This window comes from Rhinichthys klamathensis, unplaced genomic scaffold, assembly GCF_029890125.1.
Source record: "Rhinichthys klamathensis goyatoka isolate OS25496 unplaced genomic scaffold, OSU_Roscu_1.1 h1tg000271l_1, whole genome shotgun sequence".
NCBI lineage: Eukaryota > Metazoa > Chordata > Actinopteri > Cypriniformes > Leuciscidae > Rhinichthys > Rhinichthys klamathensis.
In genome coordinates this window covers 52,491-70,920 of record NW_026606791.1, presented here as the reverse complement: position 1 = coordinate 70,920, position 18,430 = coordinate 52,491, and the positions used below count along the sequence as shown (strand labels likewise).

The 18,430-nt window shown below is 37.9% G+C and overlaps 1 protein-coding gene across 1 annotated transcript in view; it reads right to left on the bottom strand.

Moving 5' to 3' along the window:
- celf3a (cugbp, Elav-like family member 3a) overlaps positions 1-18,430 on the bottom strand; it is a 37,760-nt gene that overhangs the window by 17,619 nt on the left and 1,711 nt on the right. The window contains exons 2-5 of the mRNA XM_056268413.1: positions 14,273-14,369; positions 11,911-12,152; positions 9,939-10,216; positions 9,416-9,498 (exon numbers count right to left, since the gene is read on the bottom strand). Coding sequence (XP_056124388.1) covers positions 9,416-9,498; positions 9,939-10,083 — 228 coding nt within the window. The 5' untranslated portion in view covers positions 10,084-10,216; positions 11,911-12,152; positions 14,273-14,369. The remainder of the gene's footprint in view (positions 1-9,415; positions 9,499-9,938; positions 10,217-11,910; positions 12,153-14,272; positions 14,370-18,430) is intronic.

The following is an 18,430-nucleotide window of genomic DNA, read 5'->3' as shown; positions in this document are numbered from 1 at the left end:
TTCACTGTCACATGATCCTTCAGGAATCATTCTGATATGCTGATTTGCTGCTCAAGAAACATAAATCAACTTATTATCAATGTTGAAAACCGTTGTGATAATTAAGATTTTTGTGGAAACCGTGATGCATTTTTCTTGAGGTTTCTATGATGAATAGAAAGTTCAAAAGAACAACATTTATTTGAAATAAAATGTAACAATGTAAACGTCTTTACTGTCACTTATGATCAATTTAATCTTAGGATTTAATTTAATCATTGTAAAATAAAATAATTAATATCTTTAGAAAAAATGAATGGTGATGCCACTAAACATTCATAACAGCCCTTCGGGTTTTAACCCTCCCCCCTTCCAAAAAAAAAGAAAATAAAAAACCTTATGAACAACATAAACCAAAAGTATACAATATTGCGGAAGCACCACTGACATTAAGTGACAATTTATTATAGTAAATCATTAAATATTTTAATAAACTGCAGAACGAAACATTCAAGTGAACCAGGAAACCAAGAACCAATAAACATAGGCTATTGTTGAGTACGAAAAAATATGCAAATCGTAAAACATCCATACACAAATAAATGCGATCCTTCAATCTGTGTTGTAGCAGGAGAGCACAATTGTCTGCTTACAAAAACTGAAAATAAAAAATTCCTGTAATATCCTTCCATACATGTTATTAGAAGCACAGGTCATAACTCCTGCTTGGTTCATCTGCCAGCATAAAAAACTCAGCACACACACACACTTAATCTGCACTTGATCTGAGGCCAGGGATTTCAGTGGGATTATGGGATATTAAATCCATAGATTATTCAATCAAATGACATTTACTCTGCCGCCACCCTCCATGTAGAGCGTCGAACCCGTATCCAAACAAATCACAGTGTTTGACCTGTAAAATAGCTATATGCTTATACATCCGAAACAAAATGTGAAGACACACCCAAATTAGACTGTTCCATTCACACAAACTACTGCACAATACGAGCAAAATTCAGAAAGCCAGTGACTCATAAGAGCTCAAAATTCACATTCACGCACACGCTACATGCCTGCAAGGCATTCTGTTTGTTCATACTCCCCAAGTTTCTCGGTGCATGGAAAGAATGACTGTGTGTGTGTGTGTATGTGTGTGTTTTGCACTCAAGCTAGCTCAAGAGGATCTCTCTTGCGACTTGTCAGTGTGTGTGTGGTAGCAGATGTTAAATTAGGTGTGTATCCACACAAAGACTATTCTCAATCTTGCCTCTGTACCCATCATGCAATGCTGGCCATTGCATTGAGCTGGTTCCCTAGCAACCCAGCATCCCTTGTCCCAGCCGTCTCCTGGCAACAGGACCTGCGACCGTAATCAACCTGCACGCCACCCCACCCCCAATATATTCCACTCTCTTTCTTTTCAATCTCCTTTTCTAGCTTATTCTTTCAGCTGCATCCATTTCCCATTTTATAACAAACAGTTACATCAGAAAGACATTCATAAAAAATATGCCATTTCATGCCCATTACAATCAGATTTACAAAGATAACACGATACTTAAACACAAAATTCTACATCAGTTTAAAGAATACTTGACCAATTCAACATAAATGTATATGAATGTAAGGGAACATGCATATGGCCACCATTTATTTTAAGTTCATCATTTGTATTCACCTCTGCAGTGTTACAAAGAAACAACACAGCACACTGAATACAAATATTCCCTTATTATTGATTAATTATGAGGTCATCGAAACTGCATGTATGATAATCCTATGAGAATTAGAAAAAGGCCTTTTAATTGCTTGTCATGCTGCTGTTGCTGCTTGAAAAGTCACTTCAATTACTCTTATTAGACAATGAAACACCACCTTGGCTGGACGATTAAAGCACCTAAAATCTTCATTCTTGAAATAATCAATAAGCTCTAATCAATTCGCCTGTTTCAAATGTGCCAATCGCTAGACCTTAAGCAATTACAATAGTAACACAGACTTTAAACTGTCAGCGTCAACACCTGCTTAAATAGAAAAAGATGGACAGAGAGAGATGGGGGAAAAGCATGTGTGAAAATGGCACCGCTTGGGAAATGGAGATGTGCACTGGTTGGGCTTGCTAACTCAATATGCATATCAAATTCTGAATGTAGCACATTCAAACAAACTCGCTTTTGCCAAGCAAACAGACCTTATATGAGCGATGCTTGCAATAGCGCTGATGTCTAACACCCTGAACACGCAGTCAAGTCAACATTGGAGAGACTGTCCTGTTGATTGAGACGGGGTGCTACTTTATTTCTGTCTATGGGAACCAAATGCCAAGTGGAAGAGAAAAGAAATGCTACTCTTTACTGGTTTGATCAACTCGGCTCTCAGTTTGTAAAAACGAACAAATAAAAAGTTATAGTAGATTAAAATCATTGTGTGAAAGCAACTTACAATATTTTAAAATATGTCAGTGCAATTGTTTTGTCTCAAGAAGCACATCAGTAACATTTTTCTTTTAAGGAATGTTTATAAAAGCTACTTGAATGTTTATAAAAGCTACTTAAATGTCCTAATTGAACTTAGGGTTAGTCCTGGCTTAGTCTAAGGCCAGTCTGTAAAACCAGGCCAATATGTTTTTAAAAATGATCATGGACACTTCAAATTGAAAACACTTTCATAGTAAATATTCTTCATTTGAAACACATGTACCTGGTAAAAATAGGTATAGAATATATTTTGTCCGGTTTCACAGACAAGGCTTAAGCCTAGTCCCAGACTAAAATGCACGTTTGAGCTGTCTTAACTGAATGCAACTTGCACTCACATATTTTAAAATATGTCAGTGCCATTGATTTGTCTCAAGACGCACATCAGTAACGTTTTTTTCTTTTAAGGAACGTTTATAAAAGCTAATTAAATGTCCTAATTGAACTAAGGCCTAGTCCTGGCTTAGTCTAAGCCGGTCTGTGAAACCAGGCCAATATGTTTTAAAAAATGATCATGGACACTTCAAATTGAAAATTCGATACATCCTTATTACTCATCAGGAAATCTGCAAATGCCATATTCATCATTTAGTGCCTTTATAGCGTTTCCTGAGCAACAATATTGATCTGGGACACATTCAGAAAGAAGACAGATTACAGCCAGCAAACAAGCTCTTAAGATTACATGATTTGTTGCAGACAATGAAAACCAACAAAATCAAGAGAGGAAGTAGGATGGACCCAAGGGGATCTGTTGTTTGGGACTTTATTATAATAAATGTCTGAGCATCTGAAACCCTACCACACACACACAAAAAAAAAAGTGGATGAAAAGGGCTTTTTGCAGTTAACTTCACTTTGAAAAGTAGAAAATGTCCGTTAGCTAGTTTAATTTGAGTCCCAATGGTGTGAAAAAATCTACTGTGCACAGTGGATACATGTCCATCAGATTAAGTTCTGCTCTCACGGAGTGTGTAATCATCAAATGCCACACACACACACACACACTTACTAGCAGATGTCTGTCTTTAAGCTCATGGACGTCCGCTGCCTTCCCCCCACCACCACCCCCGGCTCATTATGTCAAATTTTCTTTCATTTCCCCCCTTCCCCCAATTCACCCCTCAATCTTCCCCCCTTTTCACATATCCGTCCAATTTCTCTTTAATTAGACCTACTTTCACCTCTCTCCCTCTTTCACGCTCTCGAACCCTGTAACCCTTCAATTCATCTGAACAATGGACTCATCCTGCCTGGATGTGAATATAGACACTGACACTAAGTCAAATATACTTAATCGTGCATTTCTGGAAAGGAAACGTGCGCATGCAATTTCGCATCTAAGTCGTCGGATCGCGTTAGTCCGACATGATCGCTTGTCTTTTATTTGTGTAAAAAGTACAGTAATATGAGTTTGCGTACACTTTCTTACACAGAATCCAATTGGACTTTCATAGAAGTACATTTCACATGTACACATCGTTTAAGTGTAGTGCACTCACTGTATTTGTAAAAAGCATGCACTAAACAAAACATGGCACATATTTTAGGGTATACAACAACCAATCTTATCTTATTTGACTTTCCGGGTGCCCAAAACATACTACGACGTAAATCAGAATGAGCACATTGTACTAAACTACAAACAAACATCCAGACATTCACTCTCACACACTCCATCCCCCTCTCTAATAACACCTGCCCTCCCTTCCCCCACAACAAAGGCACAACAGACGCTCTTTTAAACATGCGTTCAGACGCACAACATCTCGTCCCAAACATGAAAATGCCAAAAATGTGTGCACGCCAATTGAAACGCTAGTTCGATAGGGACGGGCGTAATTTGATGCTTTGAATCAAAATTATAATAGTAAAAACAACATTAATAGTGCAAACAGAAGCTATCTGGTCTGTCCTGCTGATCTACTACGTCTTGCTTTCTTGTCACAATTGTTTGTGGCTGAGGCAGGAGTAAGAGTAAAGCTGTTCCTGAAACAGCAGATAGCAGATAAAACAAACCACAAAAAACTCAGTGTGAAAGCTGATATTTATCTTAACTGAAGTCAGATAGGATCCAGCTGAGTCACATTATACCATAAATCGCCAACACAACAACTGTCTTCCAAATTCATCTGTTTTTTTTTAGCCTTGTAGTGCACTAGCTGCAGTTTTTTTAAATGCTAAGAGGAGGCCAAAAAGAGTACGATTTGAGATGTGGCCAATTATAAAATAGAGGAAACAAACCAACGAAGGTGTTTATGTGTATGTTTAAAAGCTTTAAGGAACACGTGAGCGGCTGAAGTATCGCCCGCCGCTTTGTTGTGCCCGTGCAAGTGGGGCCGTGTGATAAACAGAGCTAAGCAAACACGTTGGGATGGCAACGATAGGGATAGGAGAGATGGGGAAAGATAAGAGGAGGGGGAGGAGGAGGAGACCATGGGATTGGAAAACCAGAAAGAGGACTCCAGGTTTCCATTCTCCTCCTCTGTCTACAATCACTGCGAGCCTCTCACCTGAAATTAAACATAAGGCCAGGTGCCACTCCAGCCATGCCATCTGTTCAACCCCTCCTCCCTTGTCTGTCTTAACCTCTCCCTTCAATACATTGCTCTCAGTTGATCTTTTATTCAGAGTTTCAATAGTAGCGAAATTAGAATATTGGAATGTTTTTTTGTAAGGCATTTTTCGCTTGCCTAAACAGCAGTCCAAACAATTGCATGAAACATGATTATTACAAACCCGAAACACAAATGTATGTTTAGAATTTCAATTTCAAAAATTTGTAAGACTGTTTTTTTTTTGTCATTCAGGACACAATGTGTGTATGTAATGGCATATGCAATATCTAAATTCACTTATCACTCTTTCCCTATATAGTGAACTCTGTGAGTTTCACTATGTAGTGATTAGTGAGTGTGTGAACAAGACAGCAGTTTTAGACACAAATTCATGAATAAAATGCACCTCATGAGTTCAGCATCATGGTAAGATATCATGATGTACATAAGTGTGTGTCCACATTGAATTTGGGTCACAAGAATGGTGTGTTATTTGTATATACTGTATATTTTTTGTTGTTTGCATGTGTGTACTAGTATTTACTTGTATTAATATTACATTAAGGTGTTATAATGAGTGTATGTATGTATATATAAGGGAATTAAGCTGCATTTTCTAAATTCTGAGAGTTTGAGAGTTACAATGAAGACTGTAGCGCATCCTCAGACAACACAGAAGACCACTTGAATAACACCTTACTCTTGTCTCTCACTCTCATTTAATACTAAAGGTTAGGAAAAATCATAAAATTTCAGAGAATAAAAACTGTTATTTAAATGCTTTAACATCCAACTATTGTGTTTCAATTGAATGCTCATAGTTATGTCATAGAGAAGTCTGTTAGTGTATCATTTACCGGATTTGGTGACCTGAGGCCCTGTTTACACCTGGTATTAAGATGCGCTTTGGTCGATCGGATCACAAGGCAGATACATATTCGTTTACACCTGGTGTTTTAATCCGTCTCTTTTGTCCACTTTCAACCACTTCTGTCCTGATTTCTTCAAAGGGAGGGTCTATGGGCGGGTAAATGTATGGGCTTTTTCAGATCTTTTGAACTAATGAACTAAATAAGCTCACGCAATTTACATATGAACACAGAAAACAAAAAAAACATACGGAGAGCAGTAGCTTTCGTTTCTCCTCTGAACGCCGCAAGACCTTAGAAATCAGGAATGGTGAGAAAACATCACGCTTGGTACGTTTTTCGTCTTCAAACCATTCTTGGGTCTCCAGCCGACGAAGTTGCGTCTGGCAAGCGCTTCCCATTATGTTTACGCATTAGATCAGTAGACGAAGAGTAGGCGGTCTTTTGTGGCTGTTCGAGCGCATTTAACCACGAGTGTTTACACTACGAAAGCAATCCTGTCGAATGCTTTTTTGACTACCTCTGGAAGTGGTAGAAAGTGGACAAGCTCAAAACGTTTTAGACCCCGTTTACACCTGTATTTAGTGTCGTCCACTTGTGATCTGATCGACCAAAATGCATCGTAATAACAGGTGTAAGCAGGGCCTGAGATACCTACCTGAGATCAGCCTGCTGTGTGAAAGAGCCTGAAACATTTGAATACATACTGTTAGGATTTATTTATGGATTTGTTTATTTGTATATTTATATATTTATTCAGAGTTAAGAATACTGCCTTTTCTTTGTGGCTTTGAATACTATGTGTAAATAAAGACAACACAGTGGACCGCTCGAATGACACCTAACTTTTGTCTCTCCCACTCTCATTTAATACTAAAGACAATTCTCATCCACCCTCGAGGTCCACTCAACAGATGAGAATTGTCTTTAGTATAAAATGAGAGTGGGAGAGACAAGAGTTAAGGACTGTTTAGACAGAACGTGTTTTCCCATTCCACTGCGCTACTTTCCATTATTTTTTCAATGTAAACACGCGGTAGACAGACGTCTTTAACCGCTGCGTTCACGTCTTTTGCAGCGTCCCGCGCATGACACGGCAGTCTAACATCGTGGAACTCAAGTTAAAATGAGTTCAGTTTTTAAATGAGTTCAGTCTCTAGACCTTGCGCTTTTGTGAAAACTAGTACACACATGCAAACAACAAGTAATACACAGTATATACAAATAACACAACATTCTTGTGATCCAAATTCATTGTGTTGGGGAATTTTGGGGGAATTGTGTACTAATTCCCCAATGATAGCTACTCTCAGTGGTTGTAGAAGAAAGTGAACACTAAGTTGTTATTATAGCAAGTTATGTAGAAAATGCTAATATTAATAGGTATAATTCACCCCAAACATTAAAATTCTGGAATCATTTACTCACCCTGCAAAATACAAAAGATGTTTTGAAGAATGTTTAAATTGTTTTTGTCCAAAGTGACTAAAACCAAAGATTAAAGATTGTTTACATTAATTGAAATAAATCTGAAATAAAACAATACATAAATATTAGATAAAGAAATTTAATTTAAAAACCTAAATAAGATTTAGTTGAAGTACAAAAATTACTAAAATACAAATAAAATGAAATGCCAAAAGCACATAAACTACTGAAACTAAAATGAAAACTAAAAATATACGAAATAAAACCTAATTCAAAATACTATTAAATACTATAAAAATTATACTAAAATAAAACTGTAATAAAACCCAACGGGATCCAAAATATGGACCGAAAAAACTTTTTGCGTTTTGCAGGAGGAGGAGGTTTGATGATAAAATTGTAATTCTTGGTTGAATTATCCCTTTACTTACACCAATTGAACAGGCGGATATGTTTTCATCACTCGCAAATTGACAATACAAACAGTGAGTCTTAAAGATCAAATCTGGAAAATAAATCTGAATTCAGCCAAGTGTGAACAAAGCCTGAGGGGGAAAAGAGAAAAAGTGAGAAATTAAGGTTCCAAGCCAAATTCGGTCTTATCTTATCTGTCTTTCTCCCCTCGTCGTGGTAACAATTCCTATCTCACCCGCACACGCACTCTAAACACACATCATGCGGCGTTGCCGGAGCGATTCGCTATGATTGACAGGCTGGGGGCGGGGCTTGCTCTGAATGGCAGGTGCCATGAGCTGGTAATAATGCCACACAGCTGGGCTTTCCACGTGTGTGTGAAAAAAGAATGAAAGAGAGAGACAGAGAAAGAGGAAGAGAGATTTCTCTTTAAGAGAGGGGGGGGGGGGCTGTAGTTCTTAATAACATGGTTCCCTTTCGTACCTCAGGGGGAGGCTTGAACACCGTCTTACCAGGCTTAGGTGAGGGGGGTAGACTAATAGAAGGATGGAGGGACAGAGAAGGAGGAGAGAGGATTTAAAGCCGAGGGAACCCGCTGATCTACGCCTGGAGAGGTCGCAAAGGTCAGACTACTGTCATGCTAATAATGGGATTTGTTCTGGAGTTACTCTTAAGCACACATGCGCATAACGTTACGCACCATAAGGAAAAACAATCTAAACAGATGCTCGCAAACATTGGTTCTCTGAAACTAAGGCAGAACGTGGTTTCTTTCACTTTCACTTCGATTTAATTTTGTCGCTTCTAACACTACTCAGCCAGTCTTCGATGTTACGTGATGTGACATACGGAGTAATAAAGTCATATATCCCTTCATTAGCCTACGTCTGGTGGGACCACAATTGGCTCGGAGTCTGTTCAGATGCACCAGAAGCTTCTGTTTAGCCGCTCAGTCCACATCGTGTCTCTGCTTTTACGGCGTCTTCGCATGCAGCTTCCTCTTGTGCAAATTAAACTCGCTTAAATAGAATCTGAGGGGAAGCAAAAGATTCCCTGTGGGTTTGCTTGCTTCAAGTCTGATCAACAGGAAAAAAACAAAAAAAACATCATGCGAGCACTGAGCGTATAGTTGTATTAATTCCTCATTAAATCTCAATACAGACCATATAATCTCATCCTCGAGTTCTATACGTTGACGTCAAGAACATTCGACTCGCAACATCGCTCATAATGATCCAGTACATCTGGCAAATCTAAAAAAGTAGGTGATTTACGGATGAAAACATAAAAAGGCATTAAAAAAAGATGAAGAGATTGGAGGTTTCGGAGTTTACAGGTTGCCCGTCACGGCTCTGGCACGGCAGATGGCCTAACAGCTAATCAACGACTTCAGAGAGCGACATGATCGCGGATGCCTTCAAGGATTGTGCCCTCCTACATACCTAATTAAAGTCTGTTCAGTCAACACAGATTTCCACAGATCCTGTTTCCTGAACCATCTAATGTGTTGTTTCTACTTTTAGAAGCAACTTCATGTCCCCCCCTGCTAGAAGTGCTTTATGATAAAAGATTTATTCTATATGCAGTCTGCTAAATATAGACAATTGGAAATGTTTGTCTGATTTAAACAAATCAATTTTTTATACAGCCCGTCTCTGCGTTCACGTCATCAACAGCGACAACTCACCCCAGGCAATGTCTTCTGCTCGTGCAGTGCATTCTGGGCCTTCAAGGCTGACTCCCTCGCACAGTATGTCAAGAACGCACATCCTGAAGAAGGAACAAGAATACAATGTGGGATGTATAAATAAAAATATAGCAAAACCTAGACAGTCCATGAATATTAAGCAGTGTTTTGCGAACATAAAAGGATTTGACAACTGTGACTAAGAAGTGGAAAAAACATTGAATTTGCTTTCTGACCACAGATGCACTTTATGTGAATAGATTTCTTTAGAAAGCTAGACCATTGGAAGCAAACTCAAAATGAAAGAGAAGGAAATGAATGCTGTGTCAAACTAAAGGTTAAAGTTTCTACACATTATAACACAGTATGTGTCCTCATTAGATGCAGTACAAGAGACTTTTCTCTTCAAGAGACATATCTCCATTTCAGATTTGAAAAGGAATCTCATCTAGCACCATTATAGTCTTCCGTCTCCTCTTGAGACTGTCCGTTCAATATTGCCGCGTCAATCTCGTTTAATTACCTTTGTGCATTCCCGTGTACTTGTCCTTGATCACCGTGAGCTCATAGATCTTCCCAAACTGCTCAAAGATGGGCTTCAGGTCCTTCTCCTCCAGATTCCGCGGGATCTGGCCAATGAAGAGCTTGATGGCGTCGGCCTCCTTCATTAGGACAGTTTCCTAAGGGGACGGAGCGACAGCTGCGCCCGGGGTTTCAGCACTGGAGAGCGGCTCAGCGGCGGAGGAAGAGTCGCGGTGTTAAACTCGAGTCCCGGTGGAAAAGGTTTGAACCGTGACAGCTCTGCGTAAAACAAAACACATAACGCTCAAATACTCGCTAACACTTTATAATTAACAAGATTTATATTTGTAAAAGGACATGTGATGCTTGTAAAGTAGCCAAAGTAAAGCATTAAAGACCGCCAGGGAATTTTATTCGGTTTACAACACAGTTAGCCAAACGTTAACGTTAAGTATTTGAAAGAGCCTTTAAACATAACACTAATAGATTTGATCATATATCTGTGAAATATAAAGACCGTCAGGAGGGGAATTTTACAGCACAGTTAGCCAAGTATTTGAACAGAGCCTTTAAACATAAAACTAAAGCTTTTATCATATAATTATGATATATAGAACGAATAAAGTGTGTTTAAGTTTTGCAATTGTACCGTGCGCGTGCGATAAAGTGTGCTGGAGCGGTCTACTGTTGCTATGGTTACCTCTTCAAACCATTTCTGCTCGTGAGCGAATATACGAAAAATATGGGCACCGACTAACTTGTAGAAACGTTTTAAAATCAATTAATATGCATCATTAAATGTAAAACATCAACTTTTTAAGACCTCCCGGCCTCAGCCGCGTTTGCAATATGAAGAGGTAGCTACTTTTAACTAGCTGTAAGAACGAAAGACAAATCACAATTCAATATGCAAATGATAAAAGAAAAGCCACCAATCGCCATTCGGTTTGCCAGAATTACAATCTTCCATGTCGGTCGATTTTGAATGGTGAAATTCTCACACAATGGGGACATCTTACAAGTTATGACGTTTATAAATAAAAACAGATAGCACACCAAAGCTAAAATAATCTACTAAACAAAGTCTGACTGAATTAGTACGTTGATTGGTTGCATTGTTGAATTAATTGCATAATATTATGGAGGATAATAAGGATTTCAATACAATGCTAAAAGCACTGAAATGTCAAAAATCATACAATGCTTAGCATATCTGTGGTGTAAATATAATAACATTTCTAGCTATTTCAATATACACTAATGATATGTTTAAATGAATACATTATATAAAGTAAATATCAATAATTTAAGCTATTATAACGTGTTATCAAAACATTGGATAAGAGTGGCTTCTATAAAGGAATTTTAAGAGAATCAAATATTATAGTAGAACAAAGGAGCTTATGTTACGAGCTCTGGCAATAGAGCACATTAAAATTGAATGCAATATAATAAAAATGCTTATAAATATTGACGGATATCCCCGTTGCTTCTTTGTTTAATCCACACTGGAGGCTCAGGCGTATGTGGCTCTTTGTCACGACACCACATACGCACATACATGACAGAGAACAAAAACACGCAACTATCCATGCAACTTCACGCCTTCAAATCATTAAACACTGAAAGAAGTTTATTCAAATCTTACGAGCTCTCTGGTGTGTGTGCAAAGGCGAAATTTGCTCTCGTTTCCTTCCCTCTCTCTCTCTTTTGTTAATCCCAAGGGGATGTTTGTTTATTTGTCTGGTTGTAGAATATGGTCTGATATTCTACGTGCACTGATAAAGAGAGCTGATGGAGAGCGGATGGCTTGAACGCAAACCACTGTACATTCAACTAAATCCGTGCATCTGTCACCCTTGAATCGTCTTGGTTTTTTTGTCTCTCTGTGCCCTCTCAAATATCTCCTGTTGACTAGAATACATGCATGAATCAATAGAAGTTTAAATGCAAATAAAATGGATTTCACTCACGTTTTAATGCAGAGGCAGTGAAGAAGACGCACGGTAATGCTGTAGCCTATATTCACGGTGTTGACACTCCGTATAACCCGTAGCTTTTGACGTCGAAAGCCGGTGTCCCCCTCCTGTCCATCTCCTGTCCTCCCTCGGGGTGTGGAAACCGTGATGCTTACTCGGATTAAGGGAGCGTCTAAATTTTCCTCTCACAAACCATTGGGTGCTGTCAAATACGAACAGCTGTCCTTTTCATTTCACTGTGGAAGTAAAAAGAAAAATGTAATCATGACTTTATTTCTCCAAATCGCGCCTATAGTAGGCTATATCTCACAATTGAGACTATTTTCTTTTTGTATTTGAACTATTATATCTCACAATCGCAACTGTTTTACAATAAGTTTTGTTTTCGTGATGCATACCTCACATTTAAGACTTAAAATCTTAAACTGCAACTTTATGCATAAAAATGTATCGTTTTTTTTAATAGGCTACTTTCTCCAAATGAATGCTGATTGTTCCGAAATACCTTTTAATAAATGTAGTACAGTACTATAATTACATTTAACAGGCGTTCTTGGTTTCACGGAGAATGGGTTGAGTACAATGGACAAAGGGGCATATTTTTCATAAGCATACAACAAATCAATAATCAATTAAAACAAATAAATAATCAATAGCAAACACTTTCTTTATTTATAAAAAAAACAATAATAATGTTAACGAAACTGCACGTTCTCTATCCATGAAGAACCAGGATCCAATAAGAAACAAACAAAAAACAAATGAACACGTTTTATTTAATGGAAATTTACAGTGATATAAATAGCTTTATGGTTCGCTACTGCTTTATTTTAGTGTTCGCTTTTTGCGTTTGCATGTAACATTTGGACGGTCCCTGATATCAAGGACTCTAATCCGCCTTTTGTTCTGTCGAGCTCTGACCACGGTGCTGAAACTACATTGAGCCAAATCATGTTTCCTCGCAAATTAACGCCCACATAAACTACGTGCTTTCCTCACAATGTGGTCGAGTAATTTCTCTATCTCAGAGCGCGTTCTATCAGGGAATTCATTTTTAATTCATTCTCGATTGATAAAAACAAAAAACTGACTAAATAAAATAAGGAGGTGATATAGACAACATCACACACAGTGTGCTCGATTTACATCCTCCAAGACATCAAGTGCATCTGTAATTGTTCAATTGGTCAGTAGCCTATATAGGCTATATCCGGCTGTCTCTTAGGGTAAACTCAATCAAAGAGTACTTGTGTTAATTTACAGGGATTGGCAACCATCTGCCACGAGCCCCTAAATCCGCCAATGCTACTTTAACCCTTGACCCAAAAACCCATATGACTTAAAAACGCATCTTTCTGTTGATAACCTCACATTAAGACAAAAAACCCTCTATACTATATCTCAAAGCACGACTCATTCGCGTACACGAGAGTACGCACTTACAATCACAGATGACTCAACTGATTATACCAGACAGTTGAATTAACGACGACATCTGCTGGTTATTTCAGTATTGCAGCACTGAGAGCTTGTCAATGGTCGAAGTCTGTGTCAAAAAAGCAGGAAGATCAATTCAATTCAATGTAATGTCCCACACGATTAATATATATTTTATCAAGAGCAAATAAATCTGGATGATAAACAAACTGCTTTCATAATTTGTGAGTAGCTTCCTTTCTATCCATTCTTAGAAATTCATATCAAGCTGCTTGAGGCCTTTATATGTTTGTGAGGTATGAAACGTGATATTATATCCACTCGCTTCAAGTGAACTTGCATAAAGGTCGCATATACCCTGACCTTTACCAAGTGCATTCTTTCAAGCAATAACCAGTCAGTTCTGGGATATAGACTATAACTATAGGCTTACATGCTCCTACGCATCCATTCACAAAAAATATTGGCATCTTTTTGTCTAAACAAAATATTTAGGCACAAAATTGTCTGCATCTTCATTGCAAGATCCGGAAAAAAATAAGCCCAAATAAATACCTCTAAGAAGAGAGCAAGCTATGATAGTTGCCTTCAGCAATAAAGTTAAGATCCCTTTGTACCAGTAGAGGGAGATAGAGCTCTAACTTTCCACTGTGTTTAATGCATTTGAAGGCCTGAGTTGGGAAACAACTTTACCAATGACCATGACCATCCATTGTAATAACAAATAACTTTAAGACAACATTACATTTTGTCCATTGCCGTGGAAAAACTTGTGCATTTTACCACTTGAAATGCACCACTGACTTTATAGTGCCATGCTTTGCTGTGGACTTGCCGCCTGAGACAATTTAGTTATGGCAAATATAAAAGGATAAGCGAGACATACTTAGTGTGCAGTGTGCAACAGCATATCCTTTACCTTGATTTGCAAGCGGATGGGATACAAGGGCATTGGATGTCCCCTCAAGCACAGCTGTTGCTGGGCAGACAAAAAGGATTCTCCTTCACCAGAAGATCTGCATACATAGAGGATGGACAGGGGAAGTCAAATAAAACAAAAGGTTGATTGGGTTAAAAGACAAAGGACAGGAGGGGGGAGAAGTATTAAAACATTGATAGAGAGCACACCCTTACATGTATGCATCTAGTATCAGTTGCATAGTTATATATTTTCTGTTCAGTTTCAAACACATGTGAAGGGAAAGTATGAAATTCTATCGAACAGTGGCTCGCATTAGTTATATTTATCAATGCATGATCATGCAAAGAAGAACAAAAGCACTGGTTACTTGAGCAAAGCGTTTATTTTAATAGGCTATTTGAATTCAGGGTTAATTTCGAGTTAACTGTGTATGACGACTCGAGGGTGGGTAATTTCATGGATCGAATCCCACACTGCACGTGCTGCTGTGGGAAGTTTAGCATTCAAGCGGATTAACAAATGTTGCACTTGAAACGTGCAGAGCACGCGCGCTTCGCGTATGTGGGCGTGTCCCTCACAACAACCAATTGAATTAAGTAGGCTTACGCTACGTAAAATAAACAGACGAGGCGAGCTGATGAACTGCAGAACATGAATGAAAAACCTCAACATCACTGTTAAACATTATCTTCAGTCCTGTAAAATGTACTGGTGTAGAATTAGCCAATGGATTTGGTTTTATGATATTTAATTATAAATCAAAATATTGATTTCACTAATTATATTATATTAATATAATAATTTGACAACGGAAATTATAATAATTATGCATATGTCGTCTTTTAAATCGAATCATTGCGTATTATAACTAATTATGCCTATAATATAACCTATGATAATGATATGTTTAAAAGGGTTTTGTCTCTTATTTCCAGTTCAGAAACTCTAAAATAACATCCTGATATTATTTTTGTGTTATGCGAGTGTTTTTTTTCCCCGCAAAGAAATTCGAATAGGTAGCCTATCATATTCGATCTTACTGAAACCCGAGGACATGACGAGACACTTGGTTTGACTTCCTAATGTATTGGAGTGCTTCATGGTAAACCCTTACTGTTTTTTGTCAATACGCCTACGTTAGAAATTCAAAAAAACTTTGAATATTAATGAGAAAGGCCTTTGTTAAAAACCTTTGTTTTTAAATAGTAATGGAATGCAAATAAAACTATAACCGTTGAACTCTGGCCCTTCTCAATTTCTGTAAATAAATCTATAAATTAAGAAATAATGTAGCTAACTTTAATAAACATTATGTTCTCTCACGTGTATTTATTTGTGTGCACATTACATTCTGTACAGTCAGTAAAAAGTACAAGCAGATTATATAATGTTTAGTTTAGTCTAAACATTCATTTAAACCTCAATTGCCCAGTTTCACAGAGGGTTAAGTACACCCAAAAATGAAAATTCTGACATAATTTACTCACCCATATGTTTTTCCAAACCTGTATGACTTACTTTCTTCTGCTGAACTAAAAAGAAGATATTTAGAAGAATGTTGGTAACCAGACAGTTGATGGTACCAAGCAATAGCATTGACTTCCATAGTATTTTTTTCCTATACTATGCAAGTCAATGGCTACCGTCAACTGTCTGGTTATCAACATTCTTCAAAGAAATCTTCTTTTGAGTTCAACGGAAGAAACTCATACAGGTTTGAAACAACATAAGGGTGAGTAAACGACGACCGAATTTTTGGGGCGTAATATCCCTTTAAGCCTATAGTCCCAGACTAAAATGCATGCTTTGAGCTGTCTTAACTGAAAGCAACTTGCACTGAGATATCTTAAAAGGTCAGTGCCCTTGTTTTGTCTCAAGATGCACACCAGTAAAGTTTTTTTGTTTGTTTCTAAGGCACGTTTATAAAAGCTACTTATGTCGTAATTTAACTAAGGCCTATACCTGGCTTAGTCTGTCTGTGAAACCTGGCCAATATTTCTTTAATTTCTACAACAACAAAAAAAACGTGTTTTAGGTCCTTGATAATTAATACTAATCTGCAGCGTTTTCATCAGATCTTTCTACCAAATCACAACACATTAATATGTTATGACTGTATTTCTGGAAACGATTTATGACCTTAAAGAATAGTTCAAGAATTTAGGTTATCGTTTACTGTCAGGTATTTCAAAACTCTTCTCTTCATGCACATCTGCTGTTTTCCATGAAAGAGGAGATCAGCCGTATAAAGCAGGAACCTCAGAGGGCGAAAAGGGAGTTTGAAAACCCCTGGTGTGAAACTATAAAGAACTTTGCTCAACACCAGATGTTTTCTTGCCATGAGTGTGTTCTTTTCTGAAGAAAAATTTAACGTTTGGCACATTCATTAAAATGAACAGCAAAATGCATGAGCTAGTTTTGATGAGGATTTTGTTGTAGGGTACAGAATCCAATGAGTATACCAGGACCGATTGGGCTCCCCTCGGCACAGGGCCCAGGACAACTTTCAGGGTTGTCTCCCCCTGCTGACGACCATATGTAAATATTACCTATTTGTGTTTTGCATATTTCTACATCTGTTGTTTTTAGAATGTAGACATTAAATATTAAGGCAATTAGTGAACTGTTCAGCTTTAACAGGTCTTAAGCAATTTAATGCTTATTTTATGATTTTAAACACTTCGCTATTATAAGCAATGACTTAAAAGGATTAGTTCACACAAAAATGTAACTGTCATCAATTGCTCACCTTCATGTTGTTCCAACCCTGTAAGTCTTTCGTTCATCTTCGGAACACAAATTAAGAATTTTTTTACTAAATCTGAAAGGTTTCTGTACCTTCATTAACTACCACTTTGACGCTCCAAAAAATACATGAAGAGATCTTCTTTTATAAATCGAGCAGTTTAGTCAAAATTTTCTGTAGAGACACGATTGAATTTAGGCTTTTATTCACATAAATATTCATCAATTCACACATCAGTTGTGGTAAACTGAAGCTCAAGCATGTTCGCTTGACGTGCGAGAACCATTGAGGTTCATTCTCGTGTTGCGCAGCGCGTTTGAACTTCCGCAAGAACCAATGAGGTTCATTCTCATGTTATGCAGCACGTTTGAGCTTCTACAAGAACCAATGAGGTTAATTCTCGTGTTACGCAGCGCGTTTGAACTTCCGCAAGAACCAATGAGGTTCATTCTCGTGTTACGCAGCGCGTTTGAACTTCTGCAAGAACCAATGAGGTTCATTCTCGTGTTACGCAGCGCGTTTGAGCTTCCACAAGAACCAATGAGGTTCATTCTCGTGTTACGCAGCACGTTTGAGCTTCCACAAGAACCAATGAGGTTCATTCTCGTGTTACACAGCACGTTTGAGCTTCCGCAAGAACCAATGAGGTTCATTCTCGTGTTACACAGCACGTTTGAGCTTCCGCAAGAACCAATGAGGTTCATTCTCGTGTTACACAGCACGTTTGAGCTTCCACAAGAACCAATGAGGTTCATTCTCGTGTTACACAGGGCGTTTGAGCTTCCGCAAGAACCAATGAGGTTTATTCTCGTGTTACACAGGGCGTTTGAGCTTCCGCAAGAACCAATGAGGTTTATTCTCGTGTTACACAGGGCGTTTGAGCTTCCGCAAGAACCAATGAGGTTTATTCTCGTGTTACACAGCATGTTTGAGCTTCTGTACAAGGTTTGTTTTAGTGCGTCAAGCAGGTTCGGTTGAGCCTGATCAATGTTCGCTGATCAATGTTTATATGTGAATAAAAGCCTAAATTCAATCTGTTCATCAGATAAAGCGATCGTGTCTTTTCAGATTTCAATTCATTTGGATTAGTTTCACAATCTCTTTATAAACATTTTGAAGCGTCAAAGTGGTAGTTGCGTAGCTGTCAATGGAGGGACAGAAAGCTCTACGATTTCATCAAAAAGTTCTTCATTTGTGTTCAGAAGATGAACGAAAGTCTTACAGGTTTGGAACGACATGAGGGCGAGTTAAAGTTAAATTTTTGGGTGAAATAACCCTTTAATTTTTCCAACTGCATCACTTTAGTTATTTTTTAGCTAGTTTCTCATTATTTAACATTTCACAATAAATAAGATATCCAATTATTTTGCTTATTTTTCTTTTTGATAAAAGAAAGTTGAAAAATGAAA